We start from the raw sequence: 9,218 nt of genomic DNA, 5'->3' as shown, positions 1-9,218 counted from the left end.
TTATTATCTCCTATATTAATAAGCAGCTGTCTTAGTGTTAGCAATGTCTATAGAGCTAGAGACCCTTAGGGGTAGTATAACCTTATTACTAAGCTCCTAGTTAATACCTTATATAATATATAACCTTTTTTATACTATAAACTATATTACCTTAGTATAAAGCTAATACTTTACCTTATATACTATTTCCTTAAGGGAATAATAAAGACTTAATAGACTACTCTCTTATAACTTTCTCTAGAGCTTAGCTTCTTCCCCCCTAATAAAGAGTCCTAGCTACCTCCTTATCTTACTATATAGCAGTTTAATAGTGCCCTTAAGCTTATTAAATAGGCTCTTAAAACTACTTAGTAGGCTCTTAGAAGTACTTAATAGGCTCTTAGGACTACTTAAGAGGCCCTTAAGACTAATTAATAGCTAATAAAAGTACTTCTCTAATAATAAGACTTTATTTTAAATAGCTTAAATAATAAGGTCCTTAAGCTAATCTATTATATTAATTACCTTAATAATAATCCTCCCCTTAAAGTAAAGTATCTTTTTAAACTATAGCCTCTTACTATACTAAAAGTAACTAATCTTTTTCTCCTCTTATACTTAATATCTTAAACTTACTAATACCTAGTAATTTAGAATAAACCTTTAACGCCCTCTTTAATTAAGTTAATACCTTTATAAAGGCTAATAGATTTAGTATTATAAAGAGGAACTAATATAAAGCTTAAGGCTAAATTATATAGTATACTATTTAATATAACTAATTTAGGAGCCCTAGGCCTCTAAGAGGTAATAGTATTTAATAGTATATATCTTAGAAATATAGTTACTAATAGTAGGTTATTATAAAGGCCTAAGAGGAAGGTAAGTAGCTATTATGTTATTATCTAAAGACCTAGTATAATTAGTATAACTATAGCTTTAGCCTTAAGGTATTTATTTATCCTTTTTATTATAGGCTTATATAGCCTATAATAAAGGTAATTAATATAATAAGCTAATAAGTTAGTATCTAGGTATATAATATATATACTATTATTTAAGAGTAGTTTTTAGATTTCTTATTTACCTAATAAGATATTTATAATACTAAAGCTTATATAAACTAAGAGAAGCTAGGTAAGTATTTATTAACTATAGCTTTAATTAAGTTATTTAATAAGTAAGATATTTTATATATAGTAAAGTAAGTAGATAATAAGCTAGACTACTTTATTAGCCTTATATAGACTTTTCCTTATTATCTCTAAATATAGAAGTAATTCCCTAAAGTAATTAGTTTTAATAACACCTATAACACTAATTACTTTAAACTTCTACTCTTTTAGGCCACTAGGTAGACCTACTTTAGATCTATTTATAACGCTATATTTAGCCTTATTAATAACAAAAGGCTAGAGGGCTTTTAGTTTCTTTTAGCTAGTATTTACTAACTTATAGACTAAAACTTAGTTTATTATCTTACTATTATAATTACAGACTATAATAAGTAGATAAAGGCTATACTAAATAAGTAGGTTTGTAGAAGTCTAGTAATAGCTTTATATCTACTATATTAACTTTTAATATTATACTTAGGGCTAAGTAGAAGTAGCTTAAGGACTATAGTTATAGTAGTAATAGTAGTATATTAAATAATAAGGCCTATTAGCTATAAATATAAGTAATAGCCTAGCTTAGTAATAAGGACTAGGCCTAGATTAATATACTAGTAAATAAGGCCCCCTCTTATATATATTATAAGGTGTTAATAATATAAAAGCTTATTATTTTTACTAAGACTAAGTAAGCCTTTAAGAAAGCCTAGGCTAAACTTTATAAAAAGTTTATTAATTAACGCCTTATCTTTTAGTACCTTTATATAATATACTTACCCTTAAGAGTATAGTAGGCTTACTACTTTATCTAAAAATACTAGAACTTTAGTGTTTATATTACCTTTAGTATAAAGTTAAGTAATAATAATATTAAAAGCTATCTCTTAAATAGTCTTAGTTACTTATATTAACTTATTACTATTATATAAGATATAATTAGTAACTAGAAGTTATACTTTAAGTAAGCTTATACTAAAGATAAAGTCCTTAGAAGCTAAAAGTATATAAGGACTTACCTTAAGCTTCTTAGTAAACTTTATATATTACTTTTTTTAAAGTGTTTAGTATTAATTAGAAAGTAATACTAGCTAGTAAAAAAAGTAATACTTTTTAGTAAGAGGCTATTTTTAGCCTCTATTAGAGAATATAATTTAAACTATATAGTTTTAACTAAGCTTAGTATTTTATACTACTATAAGATTTTTACTAAAATACTTAATTTAGTAACTTTTAGTAAATAAGAGGTATACCTCTAGTAGTGTCTTTAAGAGATATTTTCCTTTAATCTATACTACTAGATTCTTAACCTAAAGATTATAGTATCTCTTTATAGCAGGCTAAAGAATATAGTATAACTTATCTTATTATAACTAGCCTTACCTTAAGAGGGCTAGTTAGCTAGCTAAACCTATACCTAGAATTATAGCTAAGACACTAGTAGTAAGAAGTAAGGCTACCTACCTAGAAATAAGAATAGGTCTATATAAGAGGTAAGTTAATTAAGTTAAAGCTAGATTCTAACCTCCTCTTAGTAATAAATAAGAAGCTAGTTAAGTGTTCTTAGTAAAGAAAAGACTATAAGGACTTATATAAATAGATAGCTATTATAGTTTAGTATTTAGAGGATATAAAGTTAGTAAAAAATAGTTAGTAGTAATAATAAATCCTTATAACTATATTATAAAAAGGTAGCTAGATAGTAAGCGCTTTTAATTATATAGCCTTATTTAAGATTTATAAAAAAGAATAATAAGTAATATACCTTTATAAAACTTAAATAAGAAAAGAGGTGCTCTTTATAGCTATAGGAAACAGGCTCTATAGGAGGTAATCTTTATAGCTATAAAGAGGAGCCCCTTATAGAGCCTGTTTTCTATAGCTATATAGGCTAATTAGATAATAGTATATTAGAATAGTAGAAGTGTTAGTAAAATTATTTTTACTACCTTTATAGGGATATACTGATTTTCTAAGCTAATTAAGAAGATAGAAAACAACGCCCCTATAAGGGCGACGCCCCTATATTAATTTATAACGCCCCCCTATTAATTCCCTATTATTATTATTACTTTTAGTTAAACTAAATATACTATACCTTACTTAGCTATAATATAGTAAGTTATTAGTAAGGACTTTAACCTTCTTTAGTAGTATCTTATAAAAAGACTACTAGTTAGGAGTATTTTAATTACTAATTATTTTACTAGTTACTATATATAAATCTAGCTAAGTACTAAGTAAGCTACTTTATAATATAGTAATAAGGTTATTAAACTAAATTTATAGCTATTAATAGTTAGGTAAATTAACTTATACTAATTTATAATAAGCTATATTTTATTTCTTAAGCTATATAGTAAGATCTTTTTTAGTAGTTAAGGCCTTTTATTAGGCTTTTACTAACACTTTACTATACTTATTATAGGTATACTTTATATACTTTTTCTTAGTTATTCTTACTACTACACTAAGCTTATTTAGCTATTTAGCTAGTAAATAAGTAGATTTATAATATTTTTCTTAAAGATTTATAAATATAGTAGATTTAACTATACTAGCTATATCTTTAATATCTTTTTACTAAGTAGTATACTTATATACTTTTTTATAATAGTAGCTTATTTAGTTATTTAGGTATAAAAGATTATATATATTAAGATTATTTAGTGTTATTATATATTTAGATTTATATATAAGCCTATTAGGTATAGCTATAATAGCCTTACTTCTTACTATATATAACTATATAGTTACTTACTAAGATATCTTAGTAATTACTATAGCTATAGTAACTTCTTAGTAAGTAGTAAGCTTATTTTTAGTTAAGGTTTATAAATATTATATTATAAGTAGCTTTATTAGTTTCTTTAGATATATCTTAAGGATTAATTAGTTTACTACTATAACCTTTAGGTTAATATACTTCTAGAGATTATAATACTTTACTTTTACTTAAATAGTATTAAGCTATATAAACTAATTACTATATAATTATAAGATAGTTACCTTATTATTATTATTCTTATTAATTATTATAATAGTATTTAATTAGTAAGTAAGTATATTAGTTATTATAAATATATATATTAGATTATTAATTATTAAACTATAAGAATTATAATAGTTAATTAATTAATTTTATTATATACTTTATAACTATAGTAAAATCCTATAGGAATAAAGAAAAACCCCTATTTCTTAGTTAGGAAATCCCTAGCTAATCCTAGTAATATTATTAGTAAAGTTACCCCTAAAAGTAAGGCTAATCTACTGCCTATTCCTTAATAATTCGCTATAAGGCAGCCGTGCATTCGCCAGCTAATTTATATATAATTCTGCCACATTTGACATCTTTAGTAGGCTAGTATATAAGGTAAATGTTAGTCCCTAAACAGGAGTGCCTATTTTATTTCTATTACCTATATATATTATTTTAAACTCTTTATAAGATCCTGTGGTGCACTAAGATAAAACGAGGTGGATAATACTGATGATTAATGTCTTATACGGCTTTACGTAAGGAATCGCAATGTGCAGACCAGCACGTTAGACGTAATAAGGTGCACCTAAACCCATTTTGCTATCGGTCACAGGATAAAATCGTAGTGCACCACTATCGCCTTTGCGTTGGTCGTACGTAGGAAACGCTGGGAGCCTCTTCTTGGTTTAACTTTAGACGACATCTTGTGTACTAATGGGTCACCGTATGTATTAGTTGCCGCGGGCGGATGATTCCAACCACAATGGCTCATCATTTCCATCATCACAGCTGCCACCACCGCCACCACCGCTGCTGCTGACTCCGCTGCAACCACCATGACCCTTAAAAACACTCAAAGGGCACGCTTATCTCCGTTTCTTGGTAAACCAACACTCTAGTGCAGGCATATAAGACAAGACGTCCGGCTGCTCTATTCTCGATCATGATGAGACATTCTACTTGTATTAACCACCCGAGCTGCAGGTTAGGCTCTGCACGTTGGCAATCAATACTTCTGGTAAACTTGCGCCAGGCTGACGAAGCCATAGTCTCTCTCTCTCTTAACTGACTGCTTAGGGTGCCGAGATAGAAGGAGGTAAGGGCAACTAGGAACTAACAACATGGAGTTCAGCGTCTATGAGAGATCCCCGGATGCGGCGGCCGTCGGCTTCCCCGTCTTTAGGAGGCAGGCGTAGAGCTCTAGCTGCTTCTGGGAGGCAAAGGAGGAGGAGGATGAGATGCCTGAGACATGTACTACAGTCCGGAGTACGGTTGCATCCTGTAGTCAACATGATTTAAGTTGTACCTATAGAATATCTGTACACAATACCCGAGAGGTGGGCCGAGCAGGGATGAGGTGTCTTATGTGTCAGGAAGAAGAGCAGCTAAATTCTATTTTTTCAAACTAGTAATCCGTGGAAAAAGATATCCTGCTGTCTAAATGATTTTTGTGTTGTTGATAACCTCTATAAAGACTTTTGCGTCCGAGGTACCATTCACCTACTCCCCCCTCCCCCCCGCTTGGTCTGGGGCATTGTTTTCTTCCGTCTCCGAAATCAGCGACAAGATTTGGTCCGGGGTCGACAGATACCCTTCCTGGAGCTCTTCGAGTACTTTTCGTAATGCTTCCTGCTGCTTTTGTATTGCCTGTAGTTGTCCCAGTCTATCCTTCTGATGGTCCAAGATTGCCTTGATCCTATCGCGGCAGCTCTCAGCAGCCTCCTTCTCCTTGTCACAACCTTCGAACCGCCTGTTTGCGGTATCCGCCGGCGTCCCTTCCCAGCCCAGGGCGATCAACGAGTTTCTGGTGTTCCCGACTGCGTTGTTCGAAAGCGAGCGGAGATCCCCGTCGTTGGCTTGTAGCAGCGTGTCTTTGCTGACATTGTCTGCTGCTTTCTGAAACTCTTCAAACAAGCGTGATCGCACTAACTCGAGTCGCGCGTCCTCCTTCCTAGTTGCCGCATCTCGCGAGCGGCTTTGAGCTCGTTTCAGCTCGGCCGTCAAGTGGACAAGGCTGGCCTCTGTGGACTCAATCAGCTTGCTAATCTTGCTGCAAACCTCGTCGTCGACCATGAGGCTTCGTATGCATTCCTCATCTGTATCGCCTGATATCTCTGAACAGCGCCGTTTCGTACTAGACCTTGACTTTTCGTCCGGCCTGGCGTGTGACCCGCCCGTGACCTTGTCGAGAGACTTGCGCGTGAGGTCGATGCTCGCGTTGCTCGCGTCAGCGGTCTGTCGTTCAAAATCCCCCAAAAGCTTCTGGAACTGGCGCCTCTCTTGTTGCGGGTCGATGGAATGGGGCATCTCTGTTCCATGAATAAGATGAGTGAGAAAGACTGTCGCAAAGATGCCACAGCTATAACAATCCTCCTGCTGGGGGCATTCCTGGACGGCATCATGTCGTTAGAAGAGCCATCATTCAAAACACAAGCAGAAACAAAGGAGACGATGGCGGAATTTACCATTGCTTCAAACTCGAAGCTGGAACCAGGGGCTTCTTGTGATACTATCGATGAGAATGCCTTCCTCACTCGATCAGTCGCCGCAACCTGGCTGGCGGAATCGTAATGGCTGACTCGAATGCGCAGTCCGTCATTTTCATTTCTGTGCACGGTGACCTGTGCCAATGACCAATGATCTGTTGCGTGGTGGACGTATGTCAGGGTAGTTCTGAACTGCTGCAGACGGTGAAGACGGGAGCGAGTCTCGCCAGAAGTGGGTATCTCGATTCCGAGGGGGTCAATGATCTGTATCGACCGGCTTGTGAGAAGATGCTGCGCGTGCGACGAGATGGCCTTGACAAGGATCCACAGCGTGTCACCCTGCAGCATGGCGTCGGACGACGCCAGTTGGAGTGCGGCGTTGGACATGCCGTCTGCTGGCGCCCAGACTTGTGGCCGAGCATGTGCAGCAGCCGGAGAACCATGTGGGCTGTCGTCGCTACCCAAAACATGGACGTTGCTGGAGTAAATTGTGCCTCGTCTACGCACGCGCTGATCAACACTCGGTCCCAGGTCCAACACTTCGAAGGAGTCTGACGAGTCTGAGGAGAGGGGCAAGGACTCTGCAATCATCTTGCCGTCATCGTCGTCATTCGTGATTAGTACTGGAAACGGATCCTGCGTGTCATCGAAACTCTCTGACGCGACGACAGAGCTATTAGCGCCGAGGGCTAACTGAGGGGAAAGCTCCAAGCTGTTGGAATTGTCGGGGGGCGGCCGGGTTGGCGTCGTGCTTTGGGGATTGGCTTGTCCTGTTGCAGGGGTGTCTGGTTCGGGACCGCGTTCCTGCTAGGGAGACGATCTGCGCGACCGGGCCACCTCTAGTGTTTCTGGTGCTTCTGGTGTTTGCTCGGCCATGTCTCTTGTAGACCGGGCTACCTCTGGTGTTTCTGGTGCTTCCGGTTCGTGCTCGGCCGTGTCTCCCACGGAGCGTGCTGTCCGTCCTCGCTTGGGGATGGGATACTGCTCCTCATAGGCTTTGGAGGCCTCTGCCAGTATTTTAGCGATGATTTTGGGCGGGTTCCTCTTGTTTGCCGCGTCCCTCAGTACGCCACCGTCGGCCCACAGTGATGCGAGGGGGATCTGGTGGTGGAGGGCGCTTTGGGTGATTCGCCTGATGTACGATATGATGTTGTTCCCGGGCGTCTCACCTCGAGAGTTCTGGGCCTTGCAATATGAAGACGGGAGCCAGGCTTCCCGAGAACCCCAAGCCCTGTCCAAGAAGTCGACGTAATGTTGGTGGACTTTGTGTGTATTGGCGGATTTCATTAGGCTGTTGGAATGTTTCTTGACGCTCGCAGCCTCGTCAGTAGGTAGGCCTTTGGTCGCCTCTTTTCCGGCGTGCCTGATGAGAGGAACCTGTCTAGCAATAGCAACTCGTGCTTCAGGCTCTATCTGCGGGGGCACAGCGGTGATAAACTGTTGGGTATGGGCGGTGATGGCGGATAGTGTTCCGGTATCGCAGGTCGGCACGTGGGACATGAACGTTCGCATCTGTGACTGACGAGAGGAAACGTTAGTGAGAATCAAGCATGAACAGGACGAGGGGCAGTGTTTTGTGGTGCAGTGAGATGGGTTGCGATGCGAATCGAGTCGAAATGCCCACCTCAAGATACATATCGGTGTCGGTGTCGGGGTCGGCGTCTTGCACTTTCGGTACGCGGGGGCGGAGGCCATGCAGGCCAGTCGTTGGTGGCGTCATATCGGAAGAGACGGGCGAAAAGAGTCAGAGAGAAAGAAACTAACCAGAACTGATAGATAGAAGCGGCGTTTGCGAGCATAAGCCGTTGTGTGAAGAAAAGGAAAAAGTGACTTGTGGCGAGGTTGTAGAAAGGTTGCAGAAAGGTTGCACCGCTACCGCCTGCTGTGGCTGGTCGAAAGATATTCATTCTGTTCTCGCTACAGAAGACGGCAGCTGCGGGCGGCTATGCCCTTGGCCTCAGTTAACAGGTGCAGATGTAGGTAGGCAGGTGCAGGTGCAAGAAGGTACCGGGTCCTTATCCGTAGGTGTGGGAGATATCGCGTTGGACAGTCCTTGGTTGCTGCTGCGGAGAACCTGAAGAAGAACTACGGTGGCTGCACGCCGTCACCACCTTCAACTCTAGCCCCCCGTTCTGCTCAACTTGAGCATAAATACCCTCCCTGCCTGACAAGAGTAGCGCATGAGCCTTGTACATGAACCAACATGTGAACCTGTGCGGAAACTGCAGCATGTCTCTATGCTTTATACTCACATAGAACGGCAACCCTAACGACAGTATATGTCTGCTCAGGAAACATACTACATCCAATGTACGACCGAGTTGGCCTGTTGCATCAAGCATCGTGTAGCGGGTGCTAGGTCATGATGCGCCACGAGCACCAGGTTGAGCTCAGCGAAGTAGCGGAGGCCTTAGATTTCAGCTTTCTCCTAGGTCGGCCAAGAGGTTGAAGACGTTGGCGCGCTGGGCGTGGGTTAAACCTGATCGACGGTCGGGTCTCCCGGGACCCGGGCGACGGCAGGCGGATGGGTTTGTTAGCCATCTTAAGAAGCTGCTGTTTTGCTGAACTGCTGTACTACTACTGCTGCTGCTGTTTCTACTAAATGGGAAACGCGACGGGACGACAGGACGTGACACGAAGGCACGTGACGGTGAGCGT

The 9,218-nt window shown here is 39.1% G+C and overlaps 1 protein-coding gene across 1 annotated transcript; it reads right to left on the bottom strand.

Annotated features, from left to right (window-relative positions):
• Positions 1-6,209: 6,209 nt before the first annotated feature.
• Positions 6,210-8,280, bottom strand: GLRG_11692 (uncharacterized protein; the record flags this gene model as incomplete). Its single annotated transcript, XM_008102362.1, has 4 exons — positions 6,210-6,462; positions 6,540-7,364; positions 7,398-8,072; positions 8,185-8,280. Coding segments are annotated over 4 exons (1,848 nt in total), but the record flags the coding sequence as incomplete, so codon positions are not given.
• Positions 8,281-9,218: the final 938 nt, after the last annotated feature.

The sequence above is a fragment of the Colletotrichum graminicola genome (genome assembly GCF_000149035.1).
Source record: "Colletotrichum graminicola M1.001 genomic scaffold supercont1.105, whole genome shotgun sequence".
NCBI classification, from domain to species: Eukaryota; Fungi; Ascomycota; class Sordariomycetes; order Glomerellales; family Glomerellaceae; genus Colletotrichum; species Colletotrichum graminicola.
Note: the sequence above shows the minus strand (reverse complement) of the source record. Positions and strands in the feature narration are given on the sequence as shown.